Source organism: Cervus canadensis, chromosome 33, assembly GCF_019320065.1.
Source record: "Cervus canadensis isolate Bull #8, Minnesota chromosome 33, ASM1932006v1, whole genome shotgun sequence".
NCBI classification, from domain to species: Eukaryota; Metazoa; Chordata; class Mammalia; order Artiodactyla; family Cervidae; genus Cervus; species Cervus canadensis.
In genome coordinates this window covers 4974709-4997677 of record NC_057418.1, presented here as the reverse complement: position 1 = coordinate 4997677, position 22969 = coordinate 4974709, and the positions used below count along the sequence as shown (strand labels likewise).

The window sequence follows — 22969 nt, the reverse complement described above, 5'->3', positions numbered from 1 at the left end:
CATGCCTTCCCAATTCTGCCTCCTTTAGGTCACTCTCCAGTGAAAATGCAGTGGTTGCTTTTTACATTTTGTCTGTAATATACAACTGTAGTTTGTAGGAAGGTCAGTCTGAAAGAAATACTTCTGTTATCAGAGTCAGAAGATTTTCATGATGAGAAGATTATGTGTGAAAGATAAGCATTAAGAAAGAGGTTCAGAATCAATCATTAAGAAACCATCACTTCAGAATTTGTGATAATTCAGACAGAACTTTAGCCATAATTTCTTTAAGAAAGTGAATATTATCCATAGGATCATAAGAATAGTTCTTAAACTATCTAGGGAGGAAAATCCTCATTTTTCTTGTCATCTTTATTTTTTATTTTACCTTAAAAACTTTCATTTCTTTGTAATAGATGCTTCTAAACATGTAACTACCATGGTGATAGCTGCTGGATAAATAGTGAGAAGAGTTAACATTGCTTGAGCACTTATTATATGCTGGAACTATAATAAAAGCTTTAAAGTACAAGCTCTTTTAATAATAACACAGAGAAGTTCATCAAATTAGGAGCAGTTTCATGAACTTGAACCCAGGGACCCATCTGCAGAGCTTGTTCATTTCATTATCAGAGATACTCTGCATTAGCATAAGAACCTGAGGATGCCATGTGGAAGGGGAAATCATGAACTCTGTCTGCTAATTGGCCCCAACCTGAAATGGGCTGGTCATACCCACCTTAAGTGCTTCTGAAGAAGCAAGTTCCCTTCTGAGAAGGGTCTGGGTGAGTGTGGTGTCACAGATTCCGCTCACGCCTAAGCTGGAGGGAAACACTCACATTTTTTCCTTGCAGTGAATTGTACAGTTTGTCAAAACATCTAGCCAGGAATGGATAACCTTAAATTCTACGAGAAAACTAGTGGTTCAGTTTCTGATGGAGCTCTTTTATGGGCAGACTGATGGGTCCGCTGGTGTTCTTTGTATGTGGGGAGAGGAGGCTGGACCTCTCATTAAGCCTCAAACCTTTGATGTACCAGGATTCTGTTGCCTCCTCTTTTGTCTCCCAGGATGGACAAATTCTCACATGTATCATCTAGTTCAGGCTTCACAGCCCAAGTGGCAGCTGCAGGCAGCTTTTCTAATTATCTCCTGCTGAAGACAACCAATTGACCGTGGACAGTTGTCAGTTAGGCAGGACTTGGTCTTTTAATAGGAAGGCATGCCTAACTGCTGCTCTGATTATCCTGTTGAAGCATCTTTATTATACCCTAAACAGCCATCTAATTTTGATGTGACAGAAGAGAGAATTAAATGAATAGAATATCTTGATGGGTCAAAATGATTCCAACATACAGACCCAAGAATTAGTTCACAAAATGAGCATTTTCTTATTAGAAACAAATGTACCAATATATTAACAGAAGTTGCTTCTTGGTAGTTGGTCTATGGATGGTTTTTATTTTTTATTTGTGTTTTTCTGTACTTTCTGTGTTCTAGAAACAATCTATATTACTTTTGGACTCAGATTTTTTAAAAATGAGAGATAGGGTAGCCTAACCCTCAGGTTTCTACTTTCAGTATGAATCAGGCACAGAGTCCTGCTTCAGGAAACTATAAATCATCCCTAAAGTCCAAGACATTAAAAAAATTCAAACAATTTTTTGTTTGAAATTACCAGAACTGTAATTTTCCTCTGAAAACTTTCCAACTGCTTAGTTTCTTGTAAATATCAAGGACAGGATATATAATTTTCCGTTTAAATCCAACATGTGGTAGACATCTAATTAACATATAATGAATACATGCAAGAAAGAATGAGTAACATTTGTGAATAACTATTTGACCAGAAGTCTTTCAATTACATGTTTGGGCCATTAGTGATTATGGTACCTGGAAGGAAGAGTCAAATTGGACTCAGGTCTATTTTGCCTTTGCTTAGCTGCCCCTGAATGACTTCAGTTTCTCTCTGGCTCCTTTACAGGTATGTCACAAGAATGTGACCCCAGACAGCTTTGTAGTTACATTCTTAGAACTTTTAATTCAAAATAAAAGAAGAACTTGACTTCAGCTCCTGTTTGGGAATCCCACGTAAGCCTTTAACTGGATCACCATGAATCATAGCCCACTCTTGTAGCCAGCATGGGTGGGCAATGTGACTGACAGGCCCTCAAACCTAAGGAGCTGGGAAGAACCCTTCAGAGGAGGGGAGTGGAAGGGGCAGATACCAGGAGAAACAAAGAGGGAGGTACAGTGAGCAGACAATCTAACACATCATCTACAGAAAAACATTATTGATAATGAAAATGACATTGATAATAAACTGAGGTTTATGACATGTAGGTATGATCTAAGCCCTTCACACCCATTATCTCAAAGCTGTTTCACAACCCTACAGGTACTAAAGATCAGAGCCATTAAGTGACTAAGCCAAGGGCAAAGAAAATAATGGACGGTGAGGAGGTTGGCCCTTAATGGGGTCTAATGGAAAGGGGACAAATGCATTGAGATGCTCTAAACTTATACATGCCTGCCAGTGACATGCTTGACCTATTTTTCTCAAAAAGAGGAAAGAAAGTCATCCACAAACAAAATTCAAGGCTATATTGCTGACATACATTTCAATGTATAAATTTATGCCTTTCATTGGACTCTGGCAATGAAACATTTAACTTTTTATGTGATGTGATTCATTTCAAGTTAAAATGATTCATTTCAAGTCAAGGTCATTCAATCATGTAACTGAACAGCTTAGTTTTTATGCCTTTAAAATATACGGGGATTTCCCTCTTGATCCAGTGCTTAAAACTCTGCATTTCCATTGCAGGTGGCATGGGTTCCATCCCACATGCTGGGGTGCATTGCCTAAAAAGAAAAAATAAAGTATTAAATATATACATATATGTATATTTTGTATATACATATATACATACATAAAATCATTATTATCAAGCAAATCCAGAAATAAAAAAATCACTTAACCAGGTATGTGTTTTCATTTGGGATTTGGGAAACATTGACAATACATGACTTTGCATTTAAAAAAATATTTGTGTAAAGCAAGTCATGAAAATGTTCTGTACTCAGAGGTTCAGAGCATAGGGTCTGGGCCAGAGCTGGGTTGGAATCCAGGTTCCTGGGGCTGCCTTTTCAGCTGTGTGACTTTGGACAGATGGTCTAACTGTTCAGTGCCTTGCTCTCATGTGCGTGATGGAGAGGAGAAGAGCTCTTCTCTTAGAAGGTTGATGCGTGGATTACAGTGCATCCATTCGACCATCAAAGAGGTTAGAGCAACGCCAGCTTCATAAATAGAAACCCTTGATTTTATTAGAGCTCTGTTTGCATTTGTGTAGGGGCTTTTTTTTTTTTTTTAACCTCTGAATAGTACTTGTTTTGTTTCTGTTTTTGTTTTTATATCACAGATCTATACAGATCTATGGGCTTCCCTGGTGGCTCAGATGGTAAAGAATCCACCTGCAATGCAGGAGACATGTGTTCAGTCCCTGGGTTGGGAAGATCCCCTGGAGAATGGAATGGCTACCATTCCAGTTCTTAAAATTCTTAAAGAGATAGGAATACCAGACCACCTGTCCTGCCTCTTAAGAAATCTATATGCCGGTCAAGAAGCAACAGTTAGAACTGGACGTGGAACAACAGACTGGTTCCAAATAGGAAAAGAAGTAAGTCAAGGCTATACATTGTCACCCTGCTTATTTAACTTATATGCAGAGTACATCATGAGAAATGCTGGGCTGGATGAAGCACAAGCTGGAATCAAGATTGCTGGGAGAAATATCAATAACCTCAGATATTCAGATGACACCACCCTTATGGCAGAAAGTGAAAAAGAACTAAAGAGCCTCTTGATGAAAGTGAAAGAGGAGAGTGAAAAAGTTGGCTTAAAGTTCAACATTTAGAAAACTAAGATCATGACATCCAGTCCCATCACTACATGGCAAATAGATGGGGAAACAATGGAAACAGGGACAGACTTTATTTCTTTTCTTGGGCTCCCAAATCACTGCAGATGTTGACTGCAGCCATGGAATTAAAAGACGATTGCTCCTTGAAAGAAAAGTTATGACCAACCTAGGCAGCATTTTCAAAAGCAGAGACATTACTTTGCCAACAAAGGTTCGTCCAGTCAAAGCTATGGTTTTTCCAGTAGTTATATACAGATGTGAGAGTTAGACTATAAAGAAAGCTGAGGGCCAAAGAATTGATGCTTTTGAACTGTGGTGTTGGAGAAGACTCTTCAGAGTCCCTTGGACTACAGGGAGATCCAACCAGTCCATCCTAAAGGAAATCAGTCCTGAATGTTCATTGGGAGGACTGATGTTGAAGCTGAAACTCGAATATTTGGGGCACCTGATGTGAAGAACTGACTCATTAGTAAAGACCCTGATGCTGGATGTAAGACCAGAAACTATAAAACTCCTAGAGGAGAACATAGGCAAAACACTCTCTGACATAAATCACAGCAAGATCCTCTATGACCCACCTCCCAGAATATTGGAAATAAAAGCAAAACTAAACAAATGGGATCTAATGAAACTTAAAAGCTTTTGCACTACAAAAGAAACTATAAGTAAGGTGAAAAGACAGCCGTCAGATTGGGAGAAAATAATAGCAAATGAAGAAACAGACAAAGGATTAATCTCAAAAATATACAAGCAACTCCTGCAGCTCAATTCCAGAAAAATAAATGACCCAATCAAAAAATGGGCCAAAGAACTAAACAGACATTTCTCCAAAGAAGACATACAGATGGCTAACAAACACATGAAAAGATGCTCAACATCACTCATTATTAGAGAAATGCAAATCAAAACCACAATGAGGTACCATTACACACCAGTCAGGATGGCTGCTATCCAAAAGACTACAAGCAATAAATGCTGGAGAGGGTGTGGAGAAAAGGGAACCCTCTTACACTGTTGGTGGGAATGCAAACTAGTACAGCCACTATGGAAAACAGTGTGGAGATTCCTTAAAAAACTGGAAATAGAATTGCCATATGACCCAGCAATCCCACTTTTGGGCATACACACTGAGGAAACCAGATCTGAAAGAGACACGTGCACCCCAATGTTCATCGCAGCACTGTTTATAATAGCCAGGACATGGAAGCAACCTAGATGCCCATCAGCAGACGAATGGATAAGGAAGCTGTGGTACATATACACCATGGAATATTACTCAGCTGTCAAAAAGAATTCATTTGAATCAGTCCTAATGAGATGGATGAAACTGGAGCCCATTATACAGAGTGAAGTAAGCCAGAAAGATAAAGAACATTACAGCATACTAACACATATATATGGAATTTAGAAAGATGGTAATGATAACCCTATATGCAAAACAGAAAAAGAGACACAGAAATACAGAACAGACTTTTGAACTCTGTGGGAGAATGTGAGGGTGGGATGTTTCAAAAGAACAGCATGTATACTATCTATGGTGAAACAGATCACCAGCCCAGGTGGGATGCATGAGACAAGTGCTCGGGCCTGGTGCACTGGGAAGACCCAGAGGAATCGGGTGGAGAGGGAGGTGGGAGGGGGGATCGGGATGGGGAATAAGTGTAAATCTATGGCTGATTCATATCAATGTATGACAAAACCCACTGAAATGTTGTGAAGTAATTAGCCTCCAACTAAAAAAAAAATTAAAAAAAAAAAAAAAAAAAAGATTGAATGCAAGAGGGGAAGGGGATGACAGAGGATTAGATTGTTGGATAGCATCACCAACTCAATGGACATGAATTTGAGTAAGCTCCGGGAGTTGGTGATGGACAGGGGAGCCTGGCATGCTGCAGTTCATGGGGTCGCAAAGAGTCGGACATGACTGAATGACTAAACGCAAGCACAGCTCATAGAGATCTATCCATCACAAATCTACATCAAAGAGGAAATAGCCTTGCCGTCCCCATTAGAGAGGCTGCGTTCATCCCTCCATCTGCAGCTGCCAAGGGATATTGGGGAAATCATGTCACAGATTTGGGTTGCTGAAGCATTGAGTGTCCACAGAAATATCAACTAATTGACTCTTCCATATTACAGTTTTGAACTCTGCAGTTGAGACTGATGTTCAGTGAGAAGATGAAAAGATGCCTGATGGCAAGGACATCACAAGTCTCAGGGGTCAGAGAAAACAAGGTTGAGTCTTCAGACCAGGGCATTTACGGCATCAAAGAAATGAGGTGGAGATTGGTTAACTGCTTCTGTTAAATCAAGGACCCCAAACACCAAGGTAAAATAAAATCAAGTAAAAGGCATGCTTCAACCTACAACATGTTTCAAAGCTGGCTGATGGAAGTTAAGCTTTACATTTTTGATCAAGTGAGAATATTGATGCTTAAACAATGAATATGTACTATTTAATTGCATCTGTCTTTGCTTTTCAGTTACTTATTAACAAGCTAAAGGTCAGTACTTTCTTCAGCTTTATCTTTCTGGGTTAGATGAAAGTCCACTGAGATCAGAGACTCAGAAGAGGAAATGAACAGAAGTAATGAACTAATCCATATTTCTTCCCCTAAGTCAGTTGTCAATTTTGAATAATGTACAGCATATACAGACAGTTCACTACATCAAGAGGTCCCTAGAAATCAGAAAGAGTGATGATCAAATTGAAAACACTCTCATTAGAGAGCTAATATCTTGTTCCAAGATACATTTAGGTACTGAGTTAATTCTTCTGCTGATTTTAGGTTTAATGGGTTGATTTTCTTCTGATCCAAAAACTTAGAGGTTGAAATCTGATCATTCTAAACTTGCTGCCTACTTTTGTCATCCTATGAACTTGTGCTTTATTGATTTTTAAGGAAAGAATCAAGTACTGACCATCCATGGACATAAAAGCCAGGAAAAAGATAAGATTTGCATTTTGAAAAAGGAAAAGATCTAAAATGACTATTGCTTTGAAATTTTTCCTCTTGAGAGGAATACACATGCTTTATAAATATTAACCCAAGTCTCCTTTGATATTTGGCCTGTGTGAAGAAGATTCTAAGACAAAGCCTGGAAGCCTTAAATCTCTTCTTTGAATGAGTTTTCACTGTTCTCAAAGTCACATTTGAAACTTTTTGTAACTTTATTTTACTTTAACTTGGCCTGGGCTCCACCTCTGCCCCCTTGAGAATTAGAATTCATTTAGCATTCCAAATGTTCATGGCATTGAACTTAGGACTTGGATGGAGGTAAAAATGAGGAAAGGGAAAATTTCTGTTTGTGGCATTTAAGTTCTAAAATTGAAGAAACATAGGTTTCTAAAGAAAGTACATCGCTCAAGACATTAGTCAAAAAGAATTTTGGCACATTTTGGGGAGGGGTCAGTATAACTTAGCGTTTATCTTATACTTCTATGAAATTATTCCAATGATACATTTTAGGTAAAAGAAGTTATAAATGTAAATGTTGGACCATGTTTGAATTTTTCAAGCTTGTAACTGATTATTTTTTCTGTACCATTTCTTTCAAATGTTAAAAATCATGACTTAGGCTTCTGATGGGTTAAAAATATATTCTGAGTAATGCTCAGCCCTGAATTCCACCACATGCTCTTGTATGAATAATGCCACCTCACCCCAAATCGAAGCATGGGAAATTTGCAATTCCCTCAAAGGATTGTAAATGAGCCCCTTGTCAAGCTGCCAAAGCAAATTAACAGGATTTAAATTCTGCCATAATATCTATCAGAAATTCAAATGACTAGTAATTAAAGCAGTGCTTGCTCTCCTGTGACACATGCAGCGTGACAGAACAGAACTGATATGTCTCCTCTCTGCTTCTGCCTATTTGATTACAGCTCGTTGGGCACCAGGTGGCTTATCTGTAGAGTGTCTTGCAGTCTATTAAATTCTGAGTGTGAAATAGAAGTAAAGCACAATAAATATTTTATGGTACGGGTGAATACATGTTCCTCAAAGCTGTTCTGTACTCTTGAGTTTTTATAAGGGTAGCCTTTTCTATTAAAAAAATATATCATTATAGAAAAAAAATACTTAAAAATAGGGAAAGACTACCCTAATCCATCACTCAGAGATAGTAGCTTTTAATATTATTTTTGTGTTTTGGGGCCCAGTTAATCCTAAAGGAAATCAGCCCTGAATATTCATTAGAAGGACTGATGCTGAAGCTGAAGCTCCAATGCTTTGGCCACCTGATAGGAAGAGCCAACTCATTGGAAAAGACCCTGATGCTGGGAGAGATTGAAGGCAGAAAGAGAAGGAGACAACAGAGGATGAGATTGTTGGGTGGCATCACTGATTTAATGGACAAGAGTGCACAAACCCAGGGAGATAGTGAAGGACAGGGAAGCCTGCCACGCTGCAGTACATGGGGATTGAATGAGCCAGACATGACTTAGCGACCGAACAACAACAGTTTTGCTTATATTCAGAAATAAAAGATCCTATGACACACACACACACAAAATTGACCTTAAAACATCTCTTTCTGATTATGAAAGTAATTAGTAACATTACTGAACATTTGGAAAATAAAGAAAAGAAGAAAATAAAAATAATATCGAATCACACCCTGGCATAACCACTGTCAATAATTTACTTATAATTAGAATTTTTTTTTGCCTATTTGTGTGTATTTAAAAGTACACAATAGTAATGAATAATGGGTTCTTATGTAAATCATGGGTGAGGCTAATGTTAATAAAGGTAAACATAACTGAAAAAATCCAAGGACACAATAAATAGTAATTTTTATGGCATAATGAGAGGAGGAATATCACAAAACTTTGGTTGAAGATGCTGTGCAGTGGGGCTAGTGACAGATGATATGTTTATCTTTCATAGCCAAAGTTAATCATTCGGGTCATTAAAAATGAATTAAAATATTGAGAATAAGTTTTCAGGTTACTTGGCAATTAAATGGTTCCCACTTATTTCCAGGAAATTCTGATTGTGTATGTTGAGGGGTGAGGAGACAGAACTTGGGGAAAAGAAACTTCCCTTTCAGGTTTCTCCCAGCCCGTGTCTTAACTGCAGGAAGTCATTTAGCCACTGTTAGCAGTGCGGGACCCCAACTTTGCCGAGTAATTTTTTTTTTTGCCACACCTGGTGGCATGCAGGATCCTTGGTTCCCCAACAAGGGATCAAACTTGTGCCCCCTGCAGTGAAAGCCTGGAGTCTTAACCACCAGGGAGATCACCTGCCAAGTAGTCTTTTAAATGATCCTTAGATATGCCAAGGGCTTCCCTGGTAGTTCAGCTGGTCAAGAATCTGCCTGCAATGTGGGAGACCTTGGATCGATCCCTGGATTGGGAAGATCCCCTGGAGAAGGGAACAGCTACCATTCCAATATTTTGACCTGGAGAATTCCATGGACAGAGGAGCCTAGTGGGCTACAATCCATGGGATTGCAAAGAGTCAGACATGACTGAGCAACTCTCACTTCCACTTTAGATATGCCAAACAAAGGATTCCAGCTGAACTCTGGGGTGAAGAATGGGGCTCAAGAAACACATTTTCTATAATTATGGGAAAGATATGTCCCCAGGCTATTGAATACTTCTAACAACACATATCCAGTTGCATTTCCAAGTTTGGAATTCTAACTAAATAAGTTAAGTCTCAAGAGACCTTTTATAAAGGTAGACTATTATTAAGTTTTTAAATTTTTGATTCATCTTGGTTGGAGTACCCTTTGAAGTTGTTTTTCCCAAGCGAGATTATCCATAGAGGGTCTGGGGGCATTTTCATACCTGAGACTGACTTTCTGGACATTCTTGGTTCATATTCCTTTCCTCACAAATTTCACAGACATTGCTCCAGTGTCTTTTGTCAACTGATGTTGTTGGTGAGACATTTTAAGTCTGTCTTTTTTTGTATATTTGTAAACAATGGATGACTGTCACATGATCTTCAGGTAGATTTTTTTTTCCCTTTATTTTTCAATCTTGGTCCATTAACTCTCATTTAAATTCTGATATTGAAACTAAAGAACTCGCTTTAAATCCCAAAGTCATTCATCAGGGATTTACACACCATGACACTATGTGTGCAACAAGAATATCATTCAGCTGTCACATAAGGCGCCTGTGCTCTCCTGTTCAGAGGGCATATGCTCACTGATCCTCAGCTGAACATTTTCGTGTGCTGTGTTTCTAAGACAGGCATTGCTTTTGCCTGTGACCTCTGGCTGGGTTGGGTTTTCCAAGTCATAAGCTTCCCAGGTGTTGCCATGGTAAAGAATCTGCCTGCCAATGCAGGGGATGCAAGAGACATGGGTTCAATCCCTGGGTTGTGATGAATCCCTGGGGTGGAAAATGGCCACCCGCTCCAGTATTCTTGCCTGAAAAATCCCATGGACAGAGGAGCCTGGTGGGCCACTGTTCATGGTGTCTCAAAGAGTTAGACTTGACTGAGGTGATTGAGTGCATCACGCAGGTGAGATGAAGTTTATGAATCATTTTTCTAGAAAATCTAGAAAATGATGACCTCCGTGGATTAGTCTTCATGACCTATTGATTAAAGAAAGGAATTTTGTAGTGACACCCTGGTGAGCCAGAATAGTGATGCCCGTGAGTCCAGTGATGGCTTGGAATCTACCACTGTCCAAATGAAGGCTTGAACACCATAGTAAAGCCGCAGCAGAATGAGGGTGGCAAATATGGAGGATCACAAACAATCTAGTCTAATTACATGGCAGTAATTGAAGGTTTTACTCAGGATGTAAGACTACCATTGAATTGATTGAGTTTGTGTCTCAGTAAATTCCTTTAATCTTCACATTCAGTGTTTTATCAGTTTCAAAAGAAATTCCTTCATTGGGCCTTTGCTCTTTTCATACATTTGTTATTTTCTCTTTAGAAGCACAAACATAATCCTTAAGAAACAATTAAATTTCCAGCTTGGGCATAGTCTTCTAGTTCCAGGGTGCTGATATGGGAATTTTTTCCCTGGAATTTTTTTTCCTTTCAACTTGGTGCTCTGAGCAAATAAAACAGAGAAAAATGTGAGTATACTAATACCAAACTTTATCTCTTTATCTTTATGTCTCTATCTTTAGTTCAGCACCGTGGGAACTACCCATCCCAGGTGTCACCCTGTCTCTCCTATGTTTATATTCTATTGAATGGAGAAGTTCCAGCTTCTGAGTGGATGGAGAAGGGTCGGGGAGCCCACCCACTCTGGCTGCCTCCCCGTGGCTGTAGGCATGGCAGCCTCCCTCTGATGAGACTACCGCCTGGGGCTGTTGCTTATTTCAGAACTAATGGCTTAATGCTAGTCCTGAACCTCTTTCCCTATCCACTCAGATGTCTGTTCCAGTATTCTTTCTAATACAAAAAGACTGAGCATTTACGACATTAAAAATAGATAAATGTCTAAACAAAACCCAATTTGTAGTTGACTTTTTGGCTACTGAATCTCTGAGTGATTTTATTATTCCTGTGCTATATCTTTTGGGTGGTAATACAGTGGAAAGGAAATTAGTAATAATTACTCAAAGATTTGAAACCAGATTCATTACTGATATGTTTCTGCTACATTTCCAGACATTACAAAACAGCATAAATTTTCCTTTGCTAAGGTCCCGCCTTGTTGCTAAAGATCACAGTATAAAATCCTTTAACATCATGGAAATTACAGTTTGTAAAAGATGTGGCCATGCATAAGATAAGGAAAATCTTTTGCATGTTGCACAGGGATTTCTTATTGTGTCTTTGACCCAATATTTGACTCCAATATCTCAGAGGTGCTTAGAAGCTAAAGACAAAAAGATGACATGTTAAGTGTATATTTTTCTGATTCCATTGATCCTCCTATTATAGGTGATGTGGTTTTAGTTTAATTGTATAATGACTGTGACAATAACTATAATAGTTAACAGTCAAATATAATGCTCATTCAAGCCAGTTTTCAGTTCTCCTCCTGAAAAATTCATCTTGTGGTTTAATGTATTTATATTTTTTATTCCAGAAGAATTTTACAAATTTCCTTTAAGCTGTTTTAAACACATTCAAATGCATTTTCTATATGTTTAAAAGAAAGATCTGAAACTGTTCTGAGGTCAAAATAGATTCACATGTTTAAATTAGTAATTAAGAAAAAGTGGCCCTCCAGCCGCGGTGTTGTGCTGTCGGGTAGAGAGACGGATTTGTAAACCCCGGAGCGAGGTTCTACCAACCCGAGGCCGCTGGTGTGCGGAGACCCCGGGGGAAGCCACCGTCACCATGTCTGACCAGGAAGCAAAACCTTCAACCGAGGACTTGGGGGATAAGAAGGAAGGAGAATATATTAAACTCAAAGTCATTGGACAGGATAGCAGTAAGATTCACTTCAAAGTGAAAATGACGACACATCTCAAGAAACTCAAAGAATCATACTGTCAAAGACAGGGAGTTCCTATGAATTCACTCAGGTTTCTCTTTGAAGGTCAGAGAATTGCTGATAATCACACTCCAAAAGAACTGGGAATGGAGGAAGAAGATGTGATTGAAGTTTATCAGGAACAAACAGGGGGTCATTCAACGGTTTAGATATTCTTTTTATTTTTTTTTCTTTCCCCTTAATTCTTTTTTATTTTTAAAAATAGTTCTTTTGTAATGTGGTGTTCAAAACAGAATTGAAAACTGGCACCCCATCTCTTTAAAACATCTGGTAATTTGAATTCTAGTGCCCATTATTCATTATTGTTTCTTTTCATTGTGCTGATTTGGTGAGCAAACCTCAGCCCCCTTCATATCACTCTCTCCTTTTTAAAAATTACATGTGTGCATAGAGAGCCCGCCTTTTCCAGGACTGTGCATTTGCAGGCTTGTGATAAATAAGATCAACTAATACAAGTGTTCCTAATGACTTTCCAATTGGCCCTGAAGTTCTAGCATGTGATTGCTTCACTCCTGGACTATGACTTTCAGTGGGAGATGGAAGTTTTTTGGAAAACAGAACTGTGGAAAAATGACCTTTCCTTAACTTGAAGCTACTTTTAAAATCTGAGGGTCTGGACCAAAAGAAGAGGAATATCCAGTTGGAGTCAAAATGACAGAGAATAATGACTAACTCCAAAGATGGCTTCACTGAAGAGAAAGCATTTTAAGATGAAAGAAAAATCTTGTCAGAAGATCCCAGAAAAGATCTAATTTTCATTAGCAGTTAAAGTTATTCATGCAGAAGTGCTTGAATAAAGTGTTGAATAAAGTTATTCAACAGAACACTGCTCTTTTTTACTTTATTTGTACTTTTTGGCCTGGGATATGGGTTTTAAATGGACAGTGTCTGTACCAGCTTCATTAAAATAAACAAAATATTTGTAAAAACTGTAAAAAAAAAAAAAAAAAGAAAAAGTGATCTGCATTAACCTTGGGAGCCATCAACATATTTAAATGGAAATCTGTAATAGTTGCATATCTTGTTTGCATATTTTCCATCATAAATGCATGGTTTTACTGTTTGTAATTCAGTTTTCCATGTATAACTTGTATGTGGGGTAGAAAGAGTTAGATGGTAATCTGCCATGGCCACCATCTCTGCCATCCTGGGCTGAACGTGTGTGGATTCTTATTTCCCAATGCCTGCTTGCCCCGTCAGGGAACTGGGGAATAATGGATTTTCAGAATGGTCCTAGATGGGTGAATAGCCTAAGAAACTGGTTTCTGGTTATGCCTGTAATTGTATGTTTATGAGTTGACAGCCACACACTTTTGTCCGCTACGTAAATCACTCTTAAATATTTTTATCTCTGAACTCTATGGCCTGTGCGGTGCCTCTGAATTCCTCATTATATACTGCTTTGTATTATTATTTAACTGTTTAATGTATCACAATTTTGCCTTTTCAACTAAATTTTTAGTTCCTTGAGGGCAAGGGCAGCATCTTATAAACTCTTTTCTTATTATCACTCACATGTTAGGCATCCAATAAATATTTGATGAGTAAAACAGAACTGAATGTAATTGACTACATGCTCTTAGAATCAGAGTATTCAAAATCATTTGAGTTTCTGACTAAATGAATATAAGCCAAGAAATTATTTTGTTTCAGGCCTCATTAACTTTCCTGATTTAGTAATATATATCTGAAGAGTTCTTAATGAAGGGAGACAACTTATGCTTTAATGTTAATCAGGATACAAAATTGAATATACTATATCATTTCAACTAGAATAGGAAAAATGTAGAAGTATTTACCTCTGGAAGATTGCATGACTTTTCCTCTTTTTTAAAAAAATTTAATGAAATTTAAACATTTTTGACCCTGAAAAAATTTGCCTTTGTAGTTAAAAGGAAACAAGAGAAAAAAATCTTTGCAATTCTTGTATGTGGGTGTATGTGGGTATGGAGGTAGGTGTGTGTATGTGAAGAATGAGACTGAGGATTATCCCTCTAAGTAAAGTAAAGCAATAACAATACACATCTTTAAATAGCATTGAGTCATGATTAATTGCTATTTTACTGAAACATGCATAACAGCTTGTTAGAATAAAAGTCATTTTGTTTAACACTTATTAATCAGAACTCTAGCTGTATGTTTAACATGTGCATATCCCCCTTCTATATTTGTAATATCTCTTTCCAATCTCTATTTTTAATACACAGCAAGCTCTAAATTATAGGATAAATCAAAACAGGTGTTCTGGTGAATCAATAGTCAGAGTTAAAAAAGAGAATAGCAATTTCTAGTTGGTAAAATGCTAGAAAACAATATTTCTTATATTTGTTGTTTCTTTTAATGGACAATCACTGAGAAAAATTAAACTTCTGTACATAATGTATATTACTATTTAGCTTCTTTTCCCACACAGCTCCCCCCACTTCAAAAGCAGAGTAGAACATCTGAGGAACTATAAAGTGATAAATCCGAAAACAAATGGCAGTAAAACTGTTTTGAGACCCAGACTGTGACTCCGCTGGCCACTGAGGGGACCTAAGCAGATTGGTGAGCCAGTTCCTGTTTTCTGAAGCCACATAAGTCCCTAGAGGCCAGCGAGGGGTCAACCAGCTACCTACAGAATGGCAGAAAGAGAAAAGGGAAGATACAAGAGAAAAGCAAAGCCAAACCAAAGTCTTAAAGTATTACTGAGCCGTAGTAGATTTGGTAAAAGTATCAGAAGAGTAATACTAGTTAACATTTACATAACTCTGATGTGGTGGTTTTAAATCTATGTGCACAAATTCTTTCATGCTCCTTTTTTTTCAAGAAGTAGCACTTGATTTTCCTCCTTTTGAATACTTTCTCTTTCCTTTGGATCACTTGCTCTGGGGGAAGCCTGCTTCTGTATTGGGAGCTGTCTTCTGGAGGAACCCACAGGACAGGAATTGAGGTCTGTCAGGAATGATGGGAACAATCTTAGATGCAGGTCTCTGGCCCATTTGAGCCATGAGATGACTGCAGCCCTGTTTGTCTGAAGTCTCACAGGGGACCACTCAGTTATATACATATGTAGAATAAACTGGAACCATTCAGTTCAGTTCAGTTCAGTCGCTCAGTGGTGTCTGACTCTTTGCAACCCCATGAATCGCAGCACGCCAGGCCTCCCTGTCCATCACCAACTCCCGGAGTTTACTCAAACTCATGTCCATTGAGTCGGTGATGCCATCCAGCCATCTCATCCTCTGTCATCCCCTTCTCCTCCTGCTCCCAATCCCTCCCACCATTAGGGTCTTTTCAAATGAGTCGGCTCTTCGCATCAGGTGGCCAAAGTATTGGAGTTTGAGCTTCAGTATCAGTCCTTCCAATGAACACCCAGGACTGATCTCCTTTAGGATGGACTGGTTGGATCTCCTTGCAGTCCAAGGCACTCTCAAGAGTCTTCTCCAACACCACAGTTCAAAAGCATCAATTCTTCTGTGCTCAACGTTCTTCACAGTCCAGCTCTCACATCCATACATGACTACTGGGAAAACCACAGCCTTGACAAGACGGACCTTTGTACATAGGTGACCATTTAAGTACTATGAGATTTTAATGGATGAAATTAATAGCAGAAAATAAGTTATTTCCATCTCAGTTGTATCAAAGAAACCATTTCCGTGGCAAGACATTGAAGAATCACAGTATGACAATAAGGTGAAATAAGGGAAGACCAGTATGAATGGTTTTACTACTCAATAAACCGATGAAATGAGACGCCTGCATTACTCTGCTCAGAACCAACAGCAGTGTGTGGAGTAAGGAGCCCCAACCACTAAAACTGCATCTGTCTGCAGTTTGCATTGTTGTAATCCTGGTCTAGAGTTAGTAAATTTGCTTTTCTCTTTACTCTGATGTTTATCATCTGAAACATAATTGCCTTAACTTTGAGGCAATTTAACCAATATTTTGTTAGAAAAATTACCCTTAAAAGTGTGATTTACAGAGGAATCCACTGGTGTCAGCAGCCAGTTATCTCCGTTGTCATAGTAACTTGCAGTTTGAGCCTAACCCAGGGTGTTAGAGTAATGGAGAACTAGAGAAATGTTGGCAATATTGGAATACAGAAAGACACATATGCTACCATTGACATACAGAGACTTAGGCGCGGAATTGTCATCAACATTTTAAATCACAAAAGGCATTTTGTTTTGAAAAAGCATCACTTTCACTTGAACCAAAAATTACTGAGAATTTATATGGATCTTTTATAAGACGAAAAAGTTTGGTTTCTGCTTTTTCTAGAAGTAAGGCATGGGCGAAAAATTCTGAAGGTTATGTTTGATGACTACCCTAAAGATTTCATTTCTCTCTCTGCATCAGGAATATTCTTAAACAAATAAATTTGGAATCATAGTTCCATTAAAGATCATGAAAAAAAGAAATGAGATCATGACTTTGACAAATAAAATAAATATTCTGCACGCCTATTCTCTGAAGTTTCATCACAATTTATGCCACACATGCCTATGCGGTTATATACACACATAACCTTGAAACCTTAACAGAGTCAGTTTAGATGATTTCATGCGCTTTCTGTAGCTCAGATTGTATTAGTAGAGGTGCCTTATAGAAGCTCCCATAGACCTTTATTTATTTATTTATTTTAATATATATATTTTTGGCTGAGCCAGGTCTTAGTTGCCATGCAAGATCTACTTCCCTGACCAGGGATGGAACCAGGACCCCGTGTGTTGGGAGTGCTGAGTCTTAGCCACTGGACCACCAGGAAGTCCTCCCATAGACCTTAAAATAACCACTCAACAGTAAAAGTATTGCCTTTGTGACAATCTTACTGCACTCTTCATGTGGGACGTGGAGTAGGAACTGGGTGAGCCAAAATCAGGCAGTTAAGTTTGAAAGTTTTAATACTGTCCTGCTCACACATTGTAATTTGAAGAGGGTCAGAATATGCCACCCCCAAATAAACCACTTTGGCATAAGTGTTACTTTGAGCTAAAGACATTTGAGATTCAACAGATGCAGAAATAAGCCTTCCTGGAACTTCCCTTATCTGACTAAAAGTAGAAACTCCCGAGAAATAAGAATTGCCATAAATCCCCTCTCCCAGGGAAGTTTTGTGGCCATGAACGAGAGGGAAAGTTGGCACCAAGATGGACCTGCACAAATAACCTTTGCTCATAGTGTTACCAAACCAGGCTCACTTTGCCCGTTGCACAGCAAGCCAGAATGTTGAGTTGCCAAAACCTGCAGCGAAGAGAAGTTTTATTCCCAAGGTGGCCAAGAGAGGAGATGGGAAAACAAGTCTCAGATCTACCTCTCTGAAGGCCAGAGGTTCCAGGTATTTATGGGATAAAGAATAAAGAAGCAGGGTGGTCTGAGGCCTCAGGAGCACATGGGGAGCATGGGGAACGGTGATTGGAAAAACAGGTCCTTCTGCGCAGGCATAACTAAGCTGCAAGCATTGGCACATCCAAAAATAGAGCGCATAGTGCCTCTGATGTCAAAAGTGCAGCAAGCAGACACTTTTGCGTGCCCGGTTGGAGGCTCTGTAGTCTTTTGTAGTACTAACCAGCTCAGCCTGGACTAAACACAGCTCACTTCAAGTTCCTAGAAAATAACTGGGACAAACATCTTCCTTGTTTAGGTTATATGCCTCTTGGAGGATGTGGAAGTCTTTTGTAGCAAAAGTTAAAATGACCTTGATTAATGAAGACAGGTGAAATGAACTTGACTAATGATTACCCATGGTTTCATAAGCCCTCATCTTCCATTCATTTCCCCCACATATTTATTTTTCCATGGTGAAGTCCCTTGAAACCTAAAATCCCCTCTTTGTTAAAAAGAGGTATTAATATACAAGCTCTCAGCCCTATCCACTTTGGGTTTTCACTTCTTTTCTAGGAAGACCCCTACATCATGTAAAAATTAATATCAAATAAAATTTGTCTCCCTTTTATTAATTTGTCATATGTCATCTAATTTGCAGGGGTCTATACAATAAACCTAAGAGTGTGGAGGAAACAGTTTTATTACTCCCCTATATAATTGAAAGCCACACCTCAAAATATTCTTTCTGGGGCATCCAATACTCAGGACCAGGATAAAGAGAAGTCAATTTTGAGTTCAGAAGTCTGGGGATGGGAGCACAGGGAGGAGAGAGATTTCTGAGTGAAACAAGGAAATGGAAAACCAGAAAAAAAAAGGAGAGACTGGGAAAAACAGGGGCCCCCTCTGCTTGACCATCCACCCCTCACACTAGTATTGTGTTGCGCTTAACTCTAGAAGAAGGAGGAAGAGTCAAGTTCTGAGAGGTGTTCATTAGGAAAAGATCTGTCTTGTGTTTCCTCTTGCAGGCCTTCTGATTTCTGAGATAACAGGAAGAAATTTGTGGTTGTGAAGAGATTGAGCAGGCAGCTCCCACCTGATCCTGAATCCCTGATCAATCTCCCCAAGCCATGGGAGTGCGGTCTCTCTGAAGGGCTAGAAGGAGGTCACAGCTGGTGTTTCCTAGGTTCTCAGCCCTCACCGTCTTTTCACGAAGGACCTCAGGACCACAAATCTTCCCATTTATTTGGGATTCAAGTGTAATCTGTCCTTTAAATCCATCATGTATAGCGCAGAGGTTTCCTGACTGCCCCCTCTGGTGTGAGCCCTTCATTAATAGCAGCGGCAGGAAGAATCACAGCAGCACTGGTCACCACCGTCATTTAACGGAAGTCAATGAAGTGACAAGTACTGCCCCCGGCGTTTTAGAGACATTTATCTGACATAATTCTCTCAATGATCCCTGGAATAGGCATTATTACCCTTATTGATTAGGTGTGATATCTAGGTCTGATGAAACTAAGCAAGCATCAACACAGCGTCTCTATTTTCTGAATTCATTTTATAAATTGAATCTCTTATCACCAGTATAGAATTTAAAGGCCTTGGAGGGCTTAATTCAGTTATGAATTGTATTGATGAAATAAAAATTCATATTCTAAGGCAAGTCAAAAGAAATTTAAACAGAAACCATTTTCTCTGCCCTTTGGCTTCCTCTTTGCCCTCTACTGTGCATTATGTATTTGCTTTATGCACGGAACAAACCTCGCCATCGGTGGAAATACCTGCTCAACTGTGAAAAGCAACATTCTTCCAGCACCAGCCAGACAACTCCTTAGGTGATAACCTTCCTCCTTTATCTTGTGAGGGATCGTGATGATCCATGACTCATTGCTTGCTTTGCTTGCATAGATCTGGATTGTGAAATTGTCATTAAAGTACAGCCCTCGGTCTCAAAACCTTATATAACTGTGCTTTGACCTCTAATGAGTGGAACAGTTCTCAGAGCATTCAGAGAGGCTGTTCCTGGGTTATAATCCTCAATCTGACTCAAGTAAAATTGTCCATTTCTTTCTTAGATTGACTGATTAATTTTTTCCTTGCCGGCATTTAATATTGAATGGCCTCACAGCACTGAGAGCAGTATTTTGTTCACAGATACTCAGCCATTTGCTGACTGATTGATTGTTCTAGTTTGTACACGGGCATAGTTTACCTAACCTTATTATTTCTGTAGCTGATATGCCACCCATCTCAAAATTTCTTCTTGAGCTATTTTGTGTTGTAATAGTTATTACTGGCTAGAGAGCTCTGAAAGGGAGGATTGGGAGGATCTTTAAAAATATTTTTTAGAGTCTATTTATTCTTAGCAGTAGTAGATTTTAAAACTTTAACCCATTTTCTATTTTGATGGCAAAATCTTGATATTATATCATAATTTACAGAAGCTTAATCCACATTTACAAAAGCACACTGTTAAGAGAGAGTATACTCAGATGGAAGATCCGATGCAAAGCAAGTGCTTGGACTTTCCTAAGTTTCACAGTAAATGGTTTCATTTGTTTAGATGGTGAATTAGGAGTTCAGATTCTGAAGTTCAGAATGTTTGTATTATCAAGATGCTGCAAAGGAAAAAGAAGCTAGGAACCTCATAACCTGGCCTTGATGATTTGGGGGTTCTTTTGCAATCGTGTGGGTATTCCCATTACTCTTAAGATTATTGAAGCTTCAGAAATTAATCCAGTTGTTTCTCTTCTCAAATTTCACAGTGTGTTATTTAGGCAATGCCACTTGATTGAAAGTTCAGAGTCAAAATCCACAATCAGAATATTTGTTAATATCATATCTTAAGATAACATTTCCTCTCCAACATTACCAAAATAACCTGTGAACTTTTTACTTTGACTAAAGACATTTTTTTCTGTTAAAGTCATTTTCTATTTAAAGATACAAGGAGGTCATTTTAAAAGGCAACAAAAAGGTCAATACCTTATTTTACCTAATATGATATGGAAATTCTTGTTTTTAGCTGACTGAATAGCTCACTGATACTTTAGAATCTGGCAGCTCATGAGTAAATGAAAATACACATGAATGTGATCTAAATGGTATTGTCTAAAATACAAAGATAGCTATATTTGGCATCATCACAATTGCATTTTCTTAGCCTCTTTGTTCAGATTTTTCAGATAATCAGTGTGTTGACAGATAGTGGCAAGTGCTAATACAAACATTTAAACATAAACATAACACTTGCTCTTAACCAGCACACCTTTTATTTTTTCTATTTTTTTCTTGAAAAAGCACTTCTTTTCTGACCATTTTGGAATGTTACTAGTGCTGCTCTATAGATTATTTTCTAAAAGAGGAGATGTTGTATTCTTAATTGGGCGTAAACCAATATCACCTTGAAATAAAAAATAGTGATGGATAATACATCATGAGACTGAGAAAATGTGAGAGGGGTTTAGTGTTGTAATCAAATATAACTTATAGAAAATGCATCATGTTCATAGACATGACTGAGCTGTAAGTAACTTCCATATCAGTGGAAATGTATTTGTGGAAATGACTAAATTTTTTCTTTTTATAGTACCAACCTGGATATATGTGGGGGCTGCAGAATAAAAAGAAAAGGGACCCGGGGAGATGCTGAACTTACTCTGGGGCCATAATCAAGAGTCCCAGGTGCTGTGGTTTGTATGCATTTTGATTAGAGGTGATACTTTTTCTCCCAGTGATTGGTAGCTGGTCCAGGGCAGAACCTAATACACTCTAAGTTAGAGTGGTACACATCCTCCTGTAATGCAAATTGTCTCCTTTCAACTGAGGGGCAAAAACATTGCTCTTGAGACTATGATGGACTGCACTATGGGTATCAGACTATAGAATAGCTGATTACACCTAACTAGTTTCTCCAGTAGAGAACCAATTCATCAGTGATCGATTTTATACACAATGCACTGTCTAGGTCCTGCTGAGAACACAAAAATGAGAATGATCCAGTTGCTATGGTACAAAGAATTCCTCTAAATCAGCTATCTAGGCCATCTTACTCCTATCATTGACTCTAGGGCTGTCTCTCAGTTAAAGTAGCAAAGTGGTTCTTGGCTTAAGGGGAGTTTTGTGTGCTATGCTGTGTGCAATCCGTCATGTCCGACTCTTTGTGACCCCGTGGCCTGTAGCTTGCCAGGCTTCTCTGCTCATGGGATTCTCTAGGCAAGAATACTGGAGCAGGTTGCCATTTCCTACTCCAGGGGATCTTCCCAACCCAGGGATCGAACCTGTGTCTCCTGCATTGGTAGGCAGATTCTTTATGAAACTCTGATCCCTCTGTTGGGGAAGGAAATTGGTTTATCAACACTTTTCCTCCATCCTCCCTGGATCTTTATAGGTACAGTGAGAGTAGCCTAAAGGGTAAGATTTAGGTAAGTTTCTCTTTTTCACCAGTAGCTCTTCTTTCCTTTTTCTATTACCTACATACAACACAGTTTAACATTTTCCAACTGGAAATCATTTGAGTTGGCAACACCTGGAAATTGGATAACTCCATATATCTCCTTAGGTAGCTTGCAAATATCACTTACACTCATCTCCCTGTGTCATTAAACCATTCAATATCTGACATATGTGAAAGAAATGCAGGTTGAATGGGATCTTAGTCATGAGATAGCCCTAGAAATGCAAACTGAATGATAAATGAAGGATGTGGGTCAATATAATTAAACTCCTTTTCTTCTACCGTCTATCTAAGATTCAAGGGATGTAATCCGGAGTTTTCAAAGGTGGGGAGTTTAGAAAGAATGGCACTTTAATACAATGGGCAGGAGGCTCAGAGGGTGGCCAGAGGCAGCATAACTTTCACTGGGCTTCAAGAGATGGGGAGAGCTTTGCTCTGGAAGGGAAGAAGGAGTGGGGAAAAGGGAGGTAAGGGGCTGGTAGAATTTTCCCAGAGGTAGCTTGGTCTCATCGCAGTTAATTGTACTTTCTGTGCATCTCCTCAAAGCCAGAGCATCAGCTTTCCTTCAGAATGCCGGAGAGGTAAGAACAGAAGAGGGAAGAAGGGAGCCTGATGTACTGGAGGAGCATAATACATGCTGAGGGAAGGGGGCAGATTGGGCGAGAGGTTAGCTGGAAAGATTATTTAATGTGTGAAATACAAGTTTTATCAGGTGCATCCATGGGCACTCTTTAATAACACACTTGTTCGATCATGTACCCAGCTCATCTGCAATTTCAGTCTTATGAAGTCTTCAAACAGCATGCACTGTCTGAGGACCATTATCAGCTTTGGATGACTTACTGGAAAAGAGGGAGGATTCTTCACTAGT

General features: G+C 38.8%; 1 protein-coding gene across 1 annotated transcript; it reads left to right on the top strand.

Moving 5' to 3' along the window:
* Nucleotides 1–12060: 12060 nt before the first annotated feature.
* Nucleotides 12061–13117, top strand: LOC122433959 (small ubiquitin-related modifier 1-like). The gene has a single exon (XM_043457065.1). The coding sequence runs from the start codon at nt 12173–12175 to the stop codon at nt 12476–12478; it is 306 nt and encodes a 101-aa protein (XP_043313000.1). The 5' UTR covers nt 12061–12172; the 3' UTR covers nt 12479–13117.
* Nucleotides 13118–22969: the final 9852 nt, after the last annotated feature.